The 20,451-nt window shown below is 30.1% G+C and overlaps 2 protein-coding genes across 2 annotated transcripts in view; both read right to left on the bottom strand.

The window, feature by feature from the left end:
- Positions 1–877: 877 nt before the first annotated feature.
- LOC105623991 lies at positions 878–7,535 on the bottom strand (the record flags this gene model as incomplete). Its single annotated transcript, XM_012205364.1, has 3 exons — positions 7,472–7,535; positions 981–1,126; positions 878–949 (listed from the first exon to the last, which is right to left on the bottom strand). Coding segments are annotated over exons 1-3 (282 nt in total), but the record flags the coding sequence as incomplete, so codon positions are not given.
- A 524-nt stretch (positions 7,536–8,059) lies between these two features.
- Positions 8,060–20,451, bottom strand: part of LOC105622199 (general transcription factor 3C polypeptide 5) — a 51,659-nt gene continuing 39,267 nt past the window's right edge. Inside the window, 3 exon segments of the mRNA XM_012203629.1 lie at positions 8,060–8,117; positions 8,119–8,218; positions 8,288–8,471. Of these exon segments, the coding sequence (XP_012059019.1) occupies positions 8,060–8,117; positions 8,119–8,218; positions 8,288–8,471 (342 nt within the window).

Here is a 20,451-nt window from a genome sequence, read left to right as displayed (position 1 = left end):
GTGTATATATATAAACTTAAACATACATATATAAACTTGAAACAAACAAAATATAATAAAAATAAAATTTAATTTTTTAAATTAGCAATTGACTTGTTTATCTCTGCATTATTTTTGGTACTTCAGTTAGATATTTAACTTTTTTGATTTCTAATTCTTTTATTTCTAGTAGAGTTTTACGTTTTCTTAATGTCTGTTCAACTGTTTCTCCGCCTCACACTATTTTGCCAAAAACTCTTTATAATGCGAATGTTCATTGCGCATAGAGTGTATAATAGGTTTTTATCAATTTTTATACTCTCAATATCTTCTACATGTTTAACGGTATCATAGATATATTGTTGAGCAATGAAACTTTTGTCAAGTTGATTTTCAACAAGGTACTCAACATTCACGAAGAAATCGCGTTCAAGTGACATTTCCATGAGATAAAATCAAAATTAATTTAGCAAAATCTATGAAATTACACACAGTATTTTCGTCGATGATTTTACTGCATCCATCCGTATTTTATCTAGACGGTTTTTAATTCTTTTGAAAGATTTCAGAATTTCTTGAACTTGAGGCTTGCCGCAAAGATTTACATAGTCTTATTTTACATGATCTGCTTTGACACTAGACATTTTTCCGCTTGAAACGAGAACTTCAAGACACGATGTTAGTCTTTTAAGGGCTATTTTCCAATCTAAAGCTACTATAGGATCCAAGCATGACACTTGTATTTTAAGGATGAATATTACAATAATCTCTATAATACAATTACGCATATCATTCTTCAGTTGGAGAATTTGTAACTCTGAAATATCCTTCACTTTCTTCAGCGCAAATCTTTCGTCGCAAAATCTATTTCGAATTTTGCAAATATTAGATTATTCTTATCTGATAAATCTATTTTATTAAGGTAAGAGGTATTGTGTAGTATTTCACTTTTTACTATTCGCTGCATCAAAAAGTAAAGGTATGTAACTCGTACAAAATGCCATAGGTACATTTTCTTGAAATTTACGCAAAAATGGTTCAAACAAAGATGCTGTTGCGCTGAAAAAGGTAAGCTTCAGACCGATAAGTTTATCGCTTAAAGCGTCGGAAACAATCTTGAAACTTTGCGAATTTGAAACAGTTTTTTCTTTTTTTGATTTGGTGACGTATGTTATTAGATGAAGAACAATTTCAATAGCTCTCTCGATTACGGCAATGTTCTCTATCTATCTAATGGCACAAAATTTTTTTGAAAAAATATTGGACTTTATATATTCGGTGTAGCTCTTTGTATTGGTGAATCTTTGAATAGATAATATATAGCTCTCAAGAAGGATACAATTTCCCATTTGAATTTTTTCATTCCAGTTTTGAATGCACCATGAATAACATATAGTTCGCAGTTCCCAACATTCAAGAGCGCCATACCATCAAAAGATTCGGTAAGTTCCTTATTAAATCATTTAAAACTTTCAAATTTATATTTGGCCCATCCATGGATAATTATAAAATTTTACAGATTTTGCGACCCAAAAGACTTACTCAAAGCTTTATACAAATCGATAGCACGCGTGCGCTGAAGAAAAACAGAATCAAAATATCGTATTGTTACGATTGAGTTGTTTGAGTGCCAGAATATCTTATGTAGATGTCCATTTAGGCCTTCTGAGAAATAGTATTTAGATTTTCATCAAATTCAAGTATGATGTTACCACATTCTTGGATTAAGTTAACCAACTCATAAAGACAAAAATATGGAACGATACCGTAAACTGTAGGAAATTTTTGTTCTTCCTAATTGCATTTTCTTAGCAATTTGACTATCTGAAAACATAACGGAACGGCTTTTGACACGCAGCAGAAATTCGAATAGATAAATGGCTCATAACAGTACGAAGACACCAAAGAATCTCAGCTTTTGACACATCATCCGAGAGAAGAAATAATTTTAGAGATTTTTTTTCCGTATTGCTTATTGAAGTAGAAGTTTCTATAATTCCGGCATCATTTTCCACGGTTGCGATTTCATTAATGAAACGATCTGTGTTATGAAATCCTGAAAATATCAGAATACTTATGATAAATTATTGCTTTATCAAATGTTCAATCAAAACTTTTTATTAAAAATTTACTTATGATTCTGAATTTTACAATGATATGAACATATATTATTGTATTTAAAAATGTAACATAATATATTATTGTGGAATATAAAACACAATATATTATTGTGGAATATAATTTAAAAAGTATGATATTATTTATATGATCATTTTACTTTAGAGTCTAAAAATTTTAGCACTTTTAAGAATTTACTTTTTTTCGTAAAAATAATATTGTAATGTATCCCATTTTTTTTAAATTGATTAAACTCTTAAATAACGTAAACAATTTTTTTATACATATTTTTGTATATTTATTCATATTATATATTGTCCGTGATATTAAGCATGGATTGAAAAAATTATTCGGTCGATAAATTTAACATATTATTAATTAAATATATTTATTATTATGAAATATATTTTTTGTTATTATTTGTCTGAATAAAAAAAAACGCATTAAATATAGCGATAGTAAATATTTAAAAAAATTGAATAGTTATTATAAATTTTATTTCTGAAGATTTTTAAATATATTTTAAAACTACTTTTACGAAACTAATTACCCTATGGTTTCTTATGTCAATATATATGTTTTTATTCGAAATAATATAATTAATTGACTAATTTTCAAGAACTAAATCGATTTTTAATGATTGTATGAGATAATATTTTTCTTGGTGTTTATGCTTCTGATTCAATTAGAGCCTTTCAGAAATAAGAGACATGGATCACTTTTCTTTTTTGAGGTTCTCAATAGATTAAACTTTTAATACCTACAATAATAGTATAGGTTTTAAACTATCCGGATTTTCTTGTTTGAACCTAATAAAAGCCTTTGATGCCGTAGCTCTCGATGTCACATCTATCTGTCTGAAAATCCAGTCAGGCGTAAACAGAGGATTTAGGAGGAAAAGTGCATAAATTTTAAGAATTAAAAAATCAATTAAAAAAATATAACAATATATTTAACAATATTTGCAGTATATACTTCTTTTTCTATTGCAGATGATTATTTATTTCCTTGCACTTTAAAAGTATACATGTCATCATGTGTAGTTACACATTTCGAAAATGTAAATTTTTAGAATCAAATTTAAAAATACTAAATTAAATTAGTCGATTTTATTTTTAAAAAACTTAATATGCAAATTCATACATACGCGTTCTAAATCCGTCATGATAGTGACTATTTGCAAACGCAAGATATTTTCAATAAATGCACACTTTGTTATATATTTGTTGTATAAAATATAATAAAAGTAAATAATGATTTGGATACCTTGTATTGATTCTGCAACTATGAAACTGGAGGAGCTGTTTGTACTTTTTTCACTCTCTTTACGTCATAAATACATTTCCATCAGGATGTTTTTCTTCCAATTTGCAATACTTTTATGCTTTTGAGACTTCATGGCTTTGAAGAGCTTTTCCCATCGAATTAATATTAATTATAATTTCGCATTATTCATATAAATAATGCATTCGTACTAATTTTAGGCTCCGGAGCAATCCATGAGTAAATAAGCTCATAGGATGGTTGATATTTTATAATGCTTGACTTAATCTTAGGCATGATTCTTTACTGAAAAATCACAGAGAATGATTATTAAGAATAGAAGACTTCTATACACGTAGAAAATTCACTGTGTATTTTTCATTGCGACTATTGTACTATAAATCACAAAATCACTCACGTCAACCTAAGAAGAGTTCCAAATTTTTCGAACATCTGATTGTAGAAGCAGAGACGTCTGATAGAAACCTGAATTTGTGCATCACTTGTTTTAACAAATGATTTAACAAATTGTTTTAACAAACGCGGCGCGCCAAACGACTAAACAGCGGCGAACGGAGTGTCGATACACTGCCCATTGATAATTCGAAGGATACTGCATAGCCCTGATTTATCGATTTGATTTATCTATAGGATCGAGAAGATAACGGAAGTTTTCTACAAATTATCAAATTATCAAATTATTTTGTGATTAATATATCAGACCGATAAGTTAGACCTACTGTAGGACTCTTCGAATCATTGATGGGTAGTTTTCAAAGTAAATTTCCGGCTTTTCCTCGGTTTTTTCTATTCCCGGTTTTCAAGGATTCAAGATTCGCTAGCCTGGAATAATATATTAGGTATAGTAAAAAGAAATCCATTATTTTTGCATGAAATTGAATAGAAAAATAATGGATTTCTTTTTACTACACCTAATAAATAATGTTTTCTTGAAAAATGTTTCAGATAAGTTTTTCGACTTCAAGGGGAACATAATATGGTATCATTGGTTAGATATCTTATTTTCAATTTTACATAAAAATGAATTTTCAGTGCAAAATTGAAAATAAGAGAAACAATCTCCAATTAAGCTAACAAATGTTATCCAGGACATGATCCTGAACAACATTCAAAAGATTTTAGCTGTCGGTCGGCGTAATGCTAATACCGATAATACTGTAACTTTCAAGCCTTATAATTTAAAATACTTAATGGAAAAATATTTGATTATAGAATTTTTTGAAAAACTCTCGAGATAAACTACAAGAATGGAATGAAAAATGGGGATTTCATTAAAAAAATTTTACGTGACTCTGCCCTGACCTTAATAATGCTACCTAAGATCTATCCAATAATATTATGTCTCCCTTGAAATCGAAGAACTTTTTTGTCTAAAACATTTTAAAAAATGCAATTTTTTAAAAAAATTAGCCTGATAAGGTGGCTGCATATATCCTATATATATGATAATTATTGTGAAAAGTTTAAACTTCGCCGATGACCTTGTCCTTGACATATGATGTCAAGATCATGATCCTGACAGGTTTTAGATCGCTATTTGTTAAAAGTTATTAACAAAAGAATTTAAAAAAATAACATCTATTTTCTACCATATATAAGGTCTTTCAATAGAGATGCTCGAAATTTGTTAGATCATAGTAGCCATGTTGTTAAAGTGACATCTGTCAAATTTGTTGTGAATTGTTTAGTAGTGTATGGTAAATCATCATGGAAGGTCAAGTTTGAGCAACGTGTGCAAAAAAAAAATTTTATCAAAATCAGTGCTCCGGTCGAGAAACGTTCCGCGCATTATGTGATTTTTATCCTCGTCACAATCGTCCTGCCGAATGGACTATTCGACGTTTGGTGGCCAAATTAGAATCAACTGGTTCGATAATCAGCCAATATCAGTACATCGCCGAAACGCAAGCTGAAAACATCGCTGCTGTGCGTGAGAGTGTACGGGAAAACCCGAGGCGGTCAATTTTTCGTCGTTCACAAGAACTTGGCCTTTCTGCGACTTCAACTTGGCGAATTTTGCGTCGGGACTTGGGCCCCTATAAAATTCAACTGACCCAAGAACTAAAGTAAACGACCATAGACAACGCCGTGTGTTCGCTGATTGGGTTTCTGGAGTAGTTGGAAGTTAATCCAAATTTCGCCAAATAAATCATCTTTAGCGATGAGTCCCATTTTTGAATGAATGGATATGTGAACAAGCAAAATTGTCGAATTTGGGACGATACCAATCCATGCGAGATACCAGCTCCAAATGCATCCCGAGAAAGTCACTGTTTAGTGCGGATTTTGGTGGAATCATCGATCCATACTTCTTCCAAAACGGCGAGCGCTATAGATCGATGATAAGCAACTTCTTGTGGCCTAAAATGGATGATATGGATATCGATAACATATGATTCCAACAGGATAGCGCTACGTGCCACACACGCATGTCACGATGGACATTCTGCACGAGCGATTTGAGGGCATGGTTATCTCGCGCGGCGACGACGTGAACTGACCACCGAGATCGATTTAACGCCTTTAGACTTCTTCCTTTGGGGCTATCTTAAATCGCAGGTCTATACGAATAAACCGCAAACAATTGAAGCTCTCAAAGCAACATAACAAACGCCATCCAGCAAATTCAGCCAGATTTATGCGAAAAAGTCATCGAAAATTGGACCGCCCGAATACGTGTCACCAAATGAAGCCGCGGCGGACATTTGAGCGACGTTATATTCCATACTTAATGCCATAAAATTTTTTCAAATAAAAAAAAAATTGAGTGGATATCTCACACACAACTTGTTTTATTTACATTTAAAAATCGACCGTCCTTATTAAAAGACCCTATGTAAGAACAAAAATTCTCTGCTTTGAAAAATTCCTTACTTTAAAAACAAAAATTTTTTTTCAAAATGTTTTCTCATCATTTTGGTTATTATATAGTAGCGTATAAGAACGATTTTATACGCGAAATGATTTTCACTCTATCTCTTTCTCTCCTTGGAGGTGCACGATTTTCACCGGAAGCAACTCCCATCCTATCTCTCCCTTGTTTAAGAACGCACGACTATTTACACGAAAGAAGTTTTATTAAAATGGGAGAGAGGGAGTGGAACAATACAAAATGAGATTCTACATAGATTTACAATTTTTGTTATAGTAAAAATAATACGTTTTTTTTAATTTATTGTTAATAACTTTTTAACGAATGGCGATTGTCTGTCTATTGGAGGTTATTCAGAGTTATGAGTTGACAACATATATCAAGGTTATCGGCAACATTTAACTTTTTCGCAATAATTTGTGTGTGTGTGTGCACGCACGCACGCACGCATGCAAAAGGTATCAATCCGGGCAACCTCCACGCGGTACTTTGAGTAATATTAATGCCGGCGGTACTAACTTTTAATCTTCATAACCTGAGATTTACTTAATCAAAAGATACTTTATTATAGGATTTTGAAAAGAATATTGGCTATTACCAAAATTCTAGAATAAAGAATAGGATGTTTTATTAAAAAAAAATCGATGTGACTTTAATCTGACCTTGGCAAAACCATTCAAAATCAAACTGATATAATCAATAAATAGATCTTTTTACCCCACAACTTTGATCTGAACATATTTTTGATTGGATTTTATCCTACGGTGATAACAAGGGTGGATTGTGATCTGAGATACCTTGTGTATACACTGCTCAAAAAAATTATGACATAGAAAAATTGTGGGCAAATTGACGATAACTTTGCGAAAAATTATTGTAGAATAACGTTTTTTTTTAAATTAAAGCTTGAAATCTCTACTTTATTTAAGATGCTATGGCCAGATTTTAAATTTGATGCAATAGTAGTAGCCCCTGCTACTGTAACTCTCAAAAATATGAAGGCGTTTGTTATATTGAAAATGCAATATTTGACGGAATGCACGGACTTTGTAAAATTTTTTTAGGAAATGCTGTTTGCAGTGGCATAAAGTTAGAACTTTCCCATTTAATTAAATAAAAAATGAAAAAAATAAATAAAAAATCGAGCTGCTGCGATTGTTTTCGCAAAGTTACGGCACTTTAAAGTTGCAGTTTTGACATATATTATCCCGACATTACCTGCATCATGAGATTGTTGAATGGATTTTGCACGTTTTTCTGCAAGTGTATCGATTTTGCACATTGTGTAAATTTCATAATACGTGTTTCCTCTGCGTGGCTCGATTATTGCTTGCAATCGATTCCTCATATTAATGCAGGCTCATATTAATGCTTAATTTCTTCCTGCGGATCATTTCAGATTTGTACTATCATTTCAGACTTGTACTAGAGCTTGTGACAAGTTTCTGAGATTGATAGATTGTCTTGCCAAATCTCTTAATTTATGATTATCCATTATCTAATACAAATCAAAAACATGCAAAATTCTAACAACCTCGTTGTGGTGCATATTCGGTAATACAGATAATGTCGGTAACATATGTCAAAAATGCAAGGGTAACTTTAAAGTGCTGTAATTTTGCGTTTTAAATTAGAAATAATGCGAATTAAATTAGAAATAATACATCTTTTCGGGAACTAATGTTTACAAACAAATAGTATGTATTGGGATATTATATTTTAATATTTTTAAAGGAACATAATTTCAGAAATTTTTTTTACATAATTATAACTTTGATTGCTTAGATTCAAACTTTACAATTTTCATTAATCATGTTCAATTGTTAATTTCGAAATATTAACGATAAACGTAATATTAGCCTGATTCCGTAGAATTTGTTGTATTCTTTTTTGTTTTTTTATTAATCATTTTATTATATTTTAATTTAATGCCATATTTCCGTTTTCGTGGAAGCGATGTTGGATCTATAATAAAAATGTAATTTTCTTTTATTATCAATAAATTATCTTTAACATATTAACATTGACACGTACGATCCTCAGGAATATTCATCCTTTTTCTCAAAACAGCTCGTACTTGTTTATTTAAAATTTCTCTGCACTGTACGTCAAAATCAGTTGGCAGCCATCCTCTCTTTTCATGACATCTTATACCTGGTAAAGGATCAGGGAGTTTTGCCAACATTTCCTGTATTTCTGCTACTAAGACGTCGCAATACTAACAAAACAAAAGAAAAACAGTTTATAATAATACTTGGAATCAACAGCAGATCGAATTAGATTAATTTCAAAACTTTATTTTAAATTATTACGGATAAATATTACTAAGGCCTTGGTAGTCTAAAGGCTTAGGATGCTCGCACGGAAGAGATCCGGGTTCGATTCTCGGCCGAGGTAATATTTTTCACAATAAGATAATTAATTATTTACAAATTTTAATATATCAACATTATTAAGATCGTTTCGAAGATGCGAATAAGCATAAAAAATTTATTAAATTGCTAGTCAATTTAACTCGTGATATTACTGCGATAGTTTAGTAGAGTTAACGTTTCAAGACCGAAAAATCATTTCGCATTTCTGAGAACTACATATGTAGTATATAAATTCACACAAGAATCAACAAGCATTAAAATCCAGCTAGAGCACTTAAGGCTTTGAATTCTATAATTTTATCACATATACGGTTCTATATTATATTGCTATATTTTAAATTTTCTAGAAATGCTTAGAATTTAATTATTTAAGAATGAAAGTTGTATTCGAACTAGAAAACATGGCCCGAGATCTTGGATGGAGAAAGAATTAAGATCGCACCGTTGATTAACTGGTCGAATTGCTCAAATGTGATTTGTTAATTTTTTTCTCAGTCCGAGATCTCACAGCGATTTCAACAGTCTGTTTTCTGTTCCCCTATACTGCATTAGAATTCTCTTTCTCGCTTTCGACAATCATCAGACATATTCTCATTTTAAGTTCCAAAAGTTTTATCAAATACTAGTTCCGTTATATATACTAATTCCGTATCTGAAAATAGACCTATAGAATTACGGGCATAAAATTTTAGACCTAATTTCAAATAAGAAGAGAAAACAACAGCCAACGATAAATATTTAAAAAAGAAAAATATTTTTTATATTTTAAGTCATAATACAAAAATGTCGAGGCTAAGATAATTTTCAAATAAAAAAATTAAAAAATTACAAATTGTAACAGGACTAGAATTTTGCATGTTTAGGAGTGATAAGATAGTCAGTTACGAAAGTTTTTCGAATTTATTTTTAGATTTTATAAAATGACAGATATATATATATGGTATAGGTTTATGTTAATGCCGTTATTTTTAATATTTTTTGTAAGGGCATTAGCTGAGTTGAATCGTAGGCCAATAGATTTTGTAGAAGAGAAAGAATTAGTTTCAGGATTTAATGTAAAATATTTTAGTAGGGCTTAATAACAAAATTCAGCACTTTCACACTGATCTTGCCATCTTTAAGTGCTCGAAATTTTAGTCCTATCATTCATAAGTTTTGAACTTTTCTGTTTGGAAATTATACCTCAGCATTTTCGTATTAGACTTTTCGCTGTCCGATTTCTTACTTTTAAACTTAATGTTTTTCAGACGGTTATTGATATTACCAAAAATCATCAAAATGAAATTTAGGATTCGAAAACAAAATTACTCTATGAACCGAACCAATAATCATACCTTTTTTTTGAGAAATCAGGTGATGAGACAAGAAATTTAAATATCTACTCGAAAATGTTGGTTTCCGATACCAATCAAATTCAATTATATTATTATTGACATCTAAAAACTTCAATCTATCGACCTCCATGAATCCTTGGATGTTGAAAGTTAAAAATGTTGAAAATAGAATTAATCAGTGACAGGTGCCGCCTATGATTATATCATTCATAAATCTAAAATAAAAAGGTAACGATAACTGAATTAATGACAAAGCTTATTCATTAAGAAGTCTTTGCAAATCAACTTATATTTAGTAATACGCAGGCTGTAAATATGCATCCTTCTCAATTTTCATTTTTTCAATTTACTTGGTCCGTTTTTGAGTTAGAATCAAGTTGCTTAAGTTGTGGATTAGGTTATGTATTAGGTTAAAAAGGGGTTTTACGTTCTAAATTCATTAAATAATGTATGTAAACAACCCTGCAAAGTTATATAACTAAACGCAGTTATATAACTGTTATTTTGCTGTACTAAAACGAAATAACAGATAACAAGTAATATAACGTGTTGATTATATGTAACATATATGTTAGTTGTAATGAGTTTCTCATTCACTGCAAATTACAATTATATACAATAAATATAACAATATAATAAACGTTATATAACTTTTGCACAGTTACAGAAAAGGTACAGAATAATTATATAACATGATGAAATGTATATGATTATAATATAAATAATCCCAATGTTATGTAATTTATATATATTTTATTAGAACAGATCACACAAAAGACATATAAGCTATATGTAAGTATTGTGTAAGACCAGCATCTTATATAAATCAATATGATATCTTATGTTGAATGATTCAACGGCCTTAATCTATGCTCATATAGTGTTTATATCGTTTTATGTATGATAATTCTTGAGAACTTTCTATAATAAGCTATTACTTCAAACGATAGATTAAAAAAGAATTATTTAAAATTGATACTACAAAATTGATACAAGCAAAAGATAACGCTGGGTTATAATATATAGAAATACTCGGATGTGGTATTGAGGGTTAAGACACTGGCAATGATTCAGTATAATTTTTTTTGTTTAAACTTTGATTCTGCCCTCTATTCCTTTTAATGTGAATAATTTCAGATACTAATCTTTTGTTATAAGAAGACTATTATTAAATCTAAAATCTTCACATCATTCCATCTGAAATTATGATTAAAATTAACGTGATAATCGGATATAACAGATGGAGAACTTCTTTTATTGATATCCGAAATGTGTGTAATCTAGTACTTAATTTTTTCTTTGTTTGGCCAATATAGCTGGCGTCACAATCATCGCATGAGATATATATAACATTTATATATAACATTTTGATTCGAAAGCAATTCTAACTTATCCTTACCTCTCTTAATAAAATTTTTTAAGGTATTGATAATTTTTTAAGGTGATGATGAAAGCTAGTTTATAATGTTAGAGATAGGTTAGAGAAAACTTTCTGAGATGAAATGTACATAGGGAATTGTAAAATAAATTTTTCTTTAATTTGTAAATTATGTGTATTTTTATTTTTATTCAATGTATGAAAATTTTAATTTTCAATGTATGAAAATTTTTTAATTTTTCTTCTATTATGGAAAAAATAAAAGAGAGAGGATAACCATTTTCAAGAAAAATGTGAATTGCGTCGATCAAATTTTTTTGTTGAAAGCGAAGATGTGACAGATAGAATATTTTGTCTAAAAAATTAATAATTGTGCCTCTTTTGTGACAGAAAGGCTGATTCGAATAGAAATTGAGGAACCTGCCAGAAAATGTTGCTTTGTGATATGTATCAAAATAATTCTCTGATTGTTAATAATAATTGTTGTATCAAGAAAATATATTCCATCTTTAACACCAACCTCCATAATAATCTTGTAGAGAATTGAAAATGCTCAGTGTACTATTGATCATATCCAATGGAAGTGCAAGAATGTGATGTCATCAACATAACAGAAATAAAACAGTGATAGTATTTGTAATTTTGTGATCGCCATTTCTTCCAGATCTTGCATTACAATGTTTGCAATTATAACGGATGATAACAGTGAACTTATTAGAATGCCAAATACTTATTTTCTGATTGAACGAAAAAAAGGTTGAATTTAATATAAAATTGACTGCAACAATAAATTCTTCTTTAGACATCTTTGTCCTCATAGAAATATGGTCCCATCTTTTACTAATGCTATTGATTGCTAAATCAATAGGTATATTTGTAAAAAGAGACACAAAGAAGTTAAAACATAGATTCTAATTGTTTGCCATTTAATATGTCAAACAAATAAAAGTTATCTTTAATGTGGCTTGGAATATTTGGTATGCTATTTTTGATAATATTATGTAAGTAAAATAAGAGATAGTAAAGGACTATTTAACAAAGATACAATCACTCTCAATGGGTTACCAGCTTTATGAATTTTTATTAATCCATAAGTCCTAGGAATATTGCCATCCGTTGTGAGCAATCTTCGATATGTGGAATAAACCTCAATAAACTCCTTGTACTTCCATCTCGTAAGTAACACAGAGTCTTGAGTCAATTTTTTTTATCGGATCTTTTTGAATTCTTTGATAAGTATCTACATCAAAAAGAATCTCCTCCATTTTTGATATATAGATGTTCTTGTCAAGAGCAACAGTAACATTATCCTTGTGCATTGTAATGAGTATATCAGGATGGTCATTAATGAATTTTTTTGTCAGGCATAACCATTCAAAAATTTTGTTCTTTAGAGAATTTGGAGGGAAATTGTTGTAGAATTGTTTGTTAAGAATTGGAATAAAATTATTTCTAACAAAATTATTGGGAATGTGTATTAATTTTAAAGGATTTTCAAGAAATAGCATGATTAGTACTATCGCATCAGGTCATATTGTTGCTACCTTCATGTTCAAAGCATTATTAGTGGCTTTAGTTTTCAGTATATGTTATTTTGTCGAAGTGTAAACAACATTGTTTTTTTGAGCATTGAATATGTCGAATTTTGTGTTTTGTCAACAAAACGCAATTTGCGAGAAACTTTGCTTTTTTGCTTCCATTGGAAGAAAAGTGCTGCTAAAAATCAACGAATGCTATCGGAAGCTTATGATTACTCCATTGATTTCAACATATGAGTACTGGTTTCGACCTACAAAAAAGGCTACAAAAAAGGTGATTTTGACACGGAAGACAAGGAACATTTAGGCCAGAATTTCAGAAAAAAATGGCGGAAGCAAAATTGTACATTTCTAATACATTTCTAAATAATGACAATTTCTTTATTTGTATTTAATGAATTTCTTGTATTTGCGAGTTATGTCTGTAAGATTGTATATTGCTGAGTTAGTTTATCTTTATTTTATTAATATTTTCACTATTCACAAAGGACGTTTTACAACTGTCCAGCACCGATTTGATTTTTCATGTTGTTAAACACAAAAATCTATAAGAGATACGTAATTATTTTATATGGGCGCTAACTCCTATTTAAAGGGTGAAATATTAAAACCTCTTTAAAAAAAAAGTGGTATTTCTCATTCGAATGTCATCGGAAGTAAAAAATGAAAAAAATTTTTTAAACAAAAGTTGTATGGTTTCAAGAGTACCTACTTTAAAGTTGTGAAGAAACAAATTTTTTTTAATTAAAAAATTTTTTCAATTTTTTGTTTAACAATATACTCTCACTTACAGTTTTCTTAAATTTTTCACATTTTTTTACCAAATTAAAGATTTTTTCCAAAGTTGTTAAATTAAAAAATTATTCATTTTGCATATATATCTTTTTTAAACAACTATGTGTTTTCTTTCTATCAATTGATTCATCTCATTATTCTGTTGTATGAAAGTATTAAGGTATTATCAAAAAATTAGTTAATATTATAGTTTACAATTTATTTAACATATTTTATGTTAATATATGCCAGAATAAGCTATAAATTATCTTGTAAACTATTGGTTTTTTTTATCATTTTTTATATCACTACCTTAATACTTTTATATTCAAAATAATTAGAGGAATCATATTGTGTATAAAAATTACAATTACATTAAAAAAAATGGAGGTAACCTTGAAGTCTGAAAAAATATGACCTGAGAAACATTTTTTGCTCATCATAATATATGCCTGTTCGAATTGAACAACTTTCTTCTTTGGTATTTTCTCGTATCATTAAAAACAACAGAGATATTTCAGATGATCAAATTAGAAGAATCCTGTATACATATTTATATATAGAAAAGTATACAAATTTTACTTAGAACACCTTTATGTATATATCCTATTGTTTTGACGATAATTACTTACGCATATGAATAGAGTATATAAGGAAGCGTTTATAGTTAATTCTAAAAAATGTTGTAATATGCAAATATTGTAATATGCATATGTTGTAATATAACTTTATTACACATGAATTTGGAAAAAAATAATCTTTAATTTAGTAAAAGAAAATTAAAAAATTTAAGAAAACTGTGGATGGTGGAGGTATATTGTTAAACAAAAAAATTTTTTTTCTTCACAACTTTAAAATACTCTTGAAACCATACAATTTTTGTTTAAAAAATTTTTAAATATTTTTTATACTTCCAACGATATTCGGCTCGGAAGAGAAATATCATTTTTTTTTAAAGAGTATTTCATCCCTTAATTCATTTTCTTTAAATTTTTCTAAAACTTAGAATAAGTTTGTTTTAGTGTCCTGAACATATGTGTTTTAAAACTCAAAACCCGGAGTGGAATTCAAAATCGAGATATTCCACTTTAAAATTGAAGCGTTTAAAAAATACACACACACACACACACACACACACACACACACACACACACACACACATACGCGCGCGCGCGCGCGCCAAGACAGCATATTTGTTAGAATGAAAACTTTAAGAGAACTTTTTCAGGAGTACATTTAGTTAATTTGAAAATGATGTCCAAATGATATCTTATAATAATCATTTAATCAGACATCTATTAGGAGAATTCTTTAAGACATCTCAGACATTTCAGAGATTTCTTGATTTTTTATCTTTTATCTGATATCATGCTAAATGATATTAATTTGTTCTCTCATATCATTATGTTGTATGGTATTTGAGGCATGCGCAAGCACCACTATATTTGATTCATAAAATAGACATAATTATGATATCTTTTATGAGAAATCCATTTGTTATCATTTTTGAAGATATGATAAAATAACATTTTTAAAAAGCAGACTCATAACTTGACTTATACAATTTAAGATAGCACAAAAATTAAAGGATAACGAAAAAATCTCTAAAAAATGACAAAAATATGACGTTTTGTTTTCTCTTCAGCAAGTTGAAAGATGATTATAAGATTTGTTAAAAAGACAACTTAAAAAAAAAGACATCTTTTTGTTATCTTTCTCTGGTTGTCTTCTCGGTAAAGCAAAAAGTTGACTATAAGACATTTTTTCGTACCGAAAAGACAATATAGAAAAAATATCTTTCAGCCCGCGAGCAATACGCAGGATTGCCATCAGACGGACGTGGTGGAGTTTGGGTTCTTATGTTTGAAAACCATACGGGATAGAATAAAAAGTGCAGCATTATGAGAAATAACTTATATGACGAATACTCATGAAATATTTTTTAAAAGCAAGTCAAAGCCTCAAAGCAGACTATGATGAAAGATAATGGCTTTTGTACATGGCAAGTATTGCAGACATAATAGAACAATAAATATTGACAGTCATACACATAAATGGAATATATATTAATAGTCATACAATTTCGTTTAGTTTTGTACAAAAATTAATTCAGATATCTAATGTTATTAAACGTTACATGTCAAAATATCAAAAAGAAGTCTTAAAGGCAACTAAAAAATGTTTACAGAAATCATCTTTTAATCTTTCGACGACTTTGATATATAACAGATTTCTTTTAGACATCATAAATACGAACTCTATATGTTAATATATTTTGGATATCATAAGGACATGCAATTTGAGAAATCTTTTAGGTATCATTTTTGTGATATCTTTCTGTTCTCAAAAAAATTCTCAACAGTGCATTAGATAACATTTAGATATTTTTATATGACTTTTTAGAAATTTTTCTAACAAGGAGAAGACGCGACATAATAATTGATCGTGATGAACCTCGTAGCGATAAATCTGCATATCAAGTAATACTGAGTAAGGGATAATGCAAGTGTTTGTGAAAAAATCGATTAAAAATCGTCCCAGTAAACGAGAATGGATTAAAATGGATTGAAAATTTTTTCTATCCGAATGCGTATTTTAAATAGCGAATACTTTTTTTTGGATTTAATTGGATTTAATTGGATTCAATTAGATTCAATTAGATGCAAGTGGATTGAAAAACTACATTTCTTAAACTACATTTCAAACTACATTTCAAAATTTTGAATTGAACAGTATTCACAATGCACAGAAAAAGCTATTATTTTTAGATTGAAAAGCGTAGAGATATGCTCCATGCTCCAATTCCTATCAATGAATAAAAATGCATTCAGGATTGAAAAGCATTCATTTTAACATTCGTGAATCAATATTTCTGAAAATCTGAATCCATTTCAATTCATATTTTAATCCATTCTCGTTTGCTGGAGTTAAATATTTTTTAATAATTTTCTACTCAAATACTGTCAACTTTACAGAAAAACAGCGAGAGACAATTGTTTATTTTCTTCTCAATAAAATTCTGAGAATTTTTTCAGAATTTTTTTAGAATTTTTTAAATATCGTGTTATCATACGGCAAAAAAAAAGTTGATAAAAAATTCTAAAAAAATTCTTAAAGTTCTATGAGAAGAAAATAAATGATTTTTGTCTCTTGCAGTTTTTCTGTAAAATTGATAGTATTTGAGTAAAAAATTATTAAAGACCAATATTTGACAAACTTTTAATCGATTTTCTCATAAACGCTTGAGAAGTGCATTACATCTCTTTACCCAGTATCACTTGACATGCAGATCTGTCACTACAACAAGTTTCGTCGCAATCGATTATTATCACATTCTCTCCTTGTAAGTTATCAGATTCAGAAATGAGATATTTTTTAGAAACCTTTTTGATAACATATTGTTATGTGGGTATATACATAGGATCCCTATAAAGCTTATTCGAAAGTGTCTTTTTATTCAATAAAAAAGTTTTTCTTAACAATTTTTTGAAACACTGAGACATAAAACTTGATATCACAAGGTATAATATAAAATTTGTCTGAATATGACTTCCTATTCGTTTTTAAGAAATCATTAACTAAAATAAGTAAAGTCGCTATTTTTTCGATCGGCAACAGTAACGAAGGTGGGAAGCATTTTATATTGTATAAAAAAACTTGTATAAATATATTAACACTTACGGAATTTCTTATACTATATATTGAGTTTAAAGTAATCATTTATTTCGTAACGCATTATAGTTTTCAGATTGTATCGATTGCGTTCCGCGGTCGCATAATCTATGGTTAAGTTCACTCCGTCATCTATGGATTTTTATACTCTATGTTTTTCTTAGTTCTTTACCCTTTTTATAATTAAAAAGTAAATTCCTTCCGCAAGTATAATTAAAATACTGTTTGTCAATGACTAATGGCTTGCTTAGTCATTTAAATCCAACAGGTTATGGACCTAATGCATGTGTAAGAAGTATACGTGATGTGTGCACAAGCAAGCATTAGACTGATTGTGAGATTAGACACATTTTCTTTTCTTCTTCTTCGTGGCAAAAAGGCAACATGTCAAATCAAGTACGTATTGAGGCACTTATCAAGGATAATTATGATTTCTATGTAAGTAGAAATCTTGATGATGAAAAACGACATATGGAAATATGTTAACGGAGAAGAGAAGCAATCGGCAGTTATTGTCGGCAATGATCAGTCAGTGAAGACAACGGAAGCGTGGACGTGCAAGGGTAAAATGGCTAAGTCTGATTTAATCTTATTAATTAGTCCAAACGAATTGCAATAGATTCGTGAATGTATTACTTTTCGTAAGTTTTGGTTAAAGTTAGAAAGTATTTATATGTCTAAAGATTCGGCACGGAAAGCTACATTATTAAAGCAATTAATATTGCAACGATTACAGAAAAGTCAAGATGTACGACAGCATCTATTGAAGTTTTTTGACGCCATCGACAAATTGAACGTTATGGGTGTCCAAATTAATGAAGATGTGCTAAGCATCATGTTACTGTATAGTCTTCCTACTAGCTATGAAAATTTTCGATGTGCTATCGAGTCGCATGATAGATTAGCAAGTGCTGAGATTTTAAAAGTAAAAATTATCGAAGAAAGCGAAGCTCGTATGCATAAGACTTATAACCCCACAAATATCAGTAGCATAGAAAAGAAAGAAAAAGAAAGGTTATCTGCCGAAAAAGAAGAGCAATAGTAAAAGCGATCCAGAGCGAAAAGAGCAATATTCAAAAGACCGACTGCTATTACAAAAAATGAGATACAAATCAAGTGATTGCTTTAAGAAGAAAAACGAGAATAGAATGTGACAGCACAGAATGCGTTTCATGTTAGTCACAAAAAGCAGGATACAACACGTTTGTAAAGCACGATAAGAAAGGTGCTTAGACAGTGAATGTTCTTCTCATATCTAAAGACGAGATTATGTTTGTAGTTAAAAAAAATTATGGACGATTGAACCTGACCAATAACGACTCGGCAAGCATTACAAGTAGAAGTAATGTTAATATGATAGTAGTTTGATGGAAGCGGAAATCGAAAAATCACGTTGAACGCTTCTAGCACCTGATATTCGGATGAATCTTTCGTCTGTATGTCCAAAATGACGATCGTAATCACGAAATAATCTTCAAGAAAGATAGAGCAATCATACAAGATGTTCAAGGAAAAACCAAGATGATAGCGGATCGCTAGGCGACCTATACTATATTCGGGAAGCGGATGCAGTTAGCGAGATACTTATGCAGAATTTCAATCTTTGGCATCAGCGACTTGGACACATCAAATGCTGTCTGATAAAAATGGTCAAGAAACAAATAGTAAAATAGTAAAAAACATCAATGTTAAGTTAAGAAACGTAAGTGACCTGCGAAATTAAAGGAAAGCAAACAAGGTTACCATTTTAGGAATCACATTCTCATTCGAAAAAGAAATTAGAGATCATACACACGGACTTGTTGTCCAATGAGAACCATGTAAAGGAGGTGCCAAATACTTTCTGATATTTATAGACGATTGTACAAGATGGATAGAACTTTCTACGACAAAAGAGTCTTCAAGGAATATAAATCCCGCATGGAACGAATTACTGGTGAAAAGATTAAATTTCTCCAATCTGACAGAGAATTTTGCAATCGACAATTTTCTCAATCCATGGAGTGCAAATCCATCTTTCAGCACTGTATACATCCAAACAAAATGGAGTTTCGGAACGAATGAACGTACTCTTGTTGAATTGGCACGTTGTATCCTGTTTCAAAGAAAACTAGATGACTCATTTTGGGATCGAAGCCATACATGCAGCGTGTTATTTGAGGAACAGATGCGTATTTAAAAGTTTGGATGGGCGAACTCCCTACGATACAGAACGGCAGGACCAAAGCTTGAGCCTCTTCGTATACAATAGATACTGAAGTCTATGTACTTAACAAAACAATAGGAAGAGAAAAATTTGACAAACGAGGAGAAAAAGGTGTGCTGATCGTTATTCGGATATATTAAAGAATATGGATTCCGACACGAAGAAGTGTGATAGTATCTAGAGATGTCAGATTTTTAAAAGAGATTGGATTTAATAACGAGAGTAATCCAAGTGAATTAGTCATCGATATTGAAGATACTGCAAGAGAAATAAATTCAAAGGTAGAACACGAATCAAATGATATCGACTTTATAATCTCTTCAGTTCCGGAAGCAGGACCTGAGCAGAAAGTAGAGAAAGAATGTAGAACAGAGGACGCCCTTATAGTGAGAACTGGAGGTATTGGCCGACCTAGAAAATAATATCATTTAAGAAGTACCAGCGTCGTGATTACAGCGAAGATGACGTAATTGTAATCATAACAAAGAAGCAAATGAAGAAGCTAACGCGGAAGAGCAATGCTCATCAGAAATAGAATCTCAGGACGATTGTGAAGGAGATCTTCTACGAAGCGAATCTGATAGACATTCTTAGGCACAATAGAGATTTCTTTGAATGAAGTCACTTGACAATGCGCATGCTGAAGAGAAGACCATGATTAATGATGTGTGACAATGCCATGAATAACGTCAGTAACATTCTCATGAGGAATACGTGGAAAATTAGACAGTATAATAGAATGTAGAAAAGTGAGGCTGGTAGCCAAAGGATTTAGATCAACGACTGAAATCGATTTTAAACAAAGTTTTGCTCCTGTCGCAAGATTCGAATCATTAAATCATTAATTATTAATATATATCAGTAAAACTGGAGATGGCTATACGGCAAATAGATGCGATAACAGTATACCTCAATAGCTAT

This window comes from Atta cephalotes (genome assembly GCF_000143395.1).
Source record: "Atta cephalotes unplaced genomic scaffold scaffold00002, whole genome shotgun sequence".
Classification (NCBI taxonomy): domain Eukaryota; kingdom Metazoa; phylum Arthropoda; class Insecta; order Hymenoptera; family Formicidae; genus Atta; species Atta cephalotes.
This window is presented reverse-complemented; position numbering and strand designations above follow the sequence as displayed.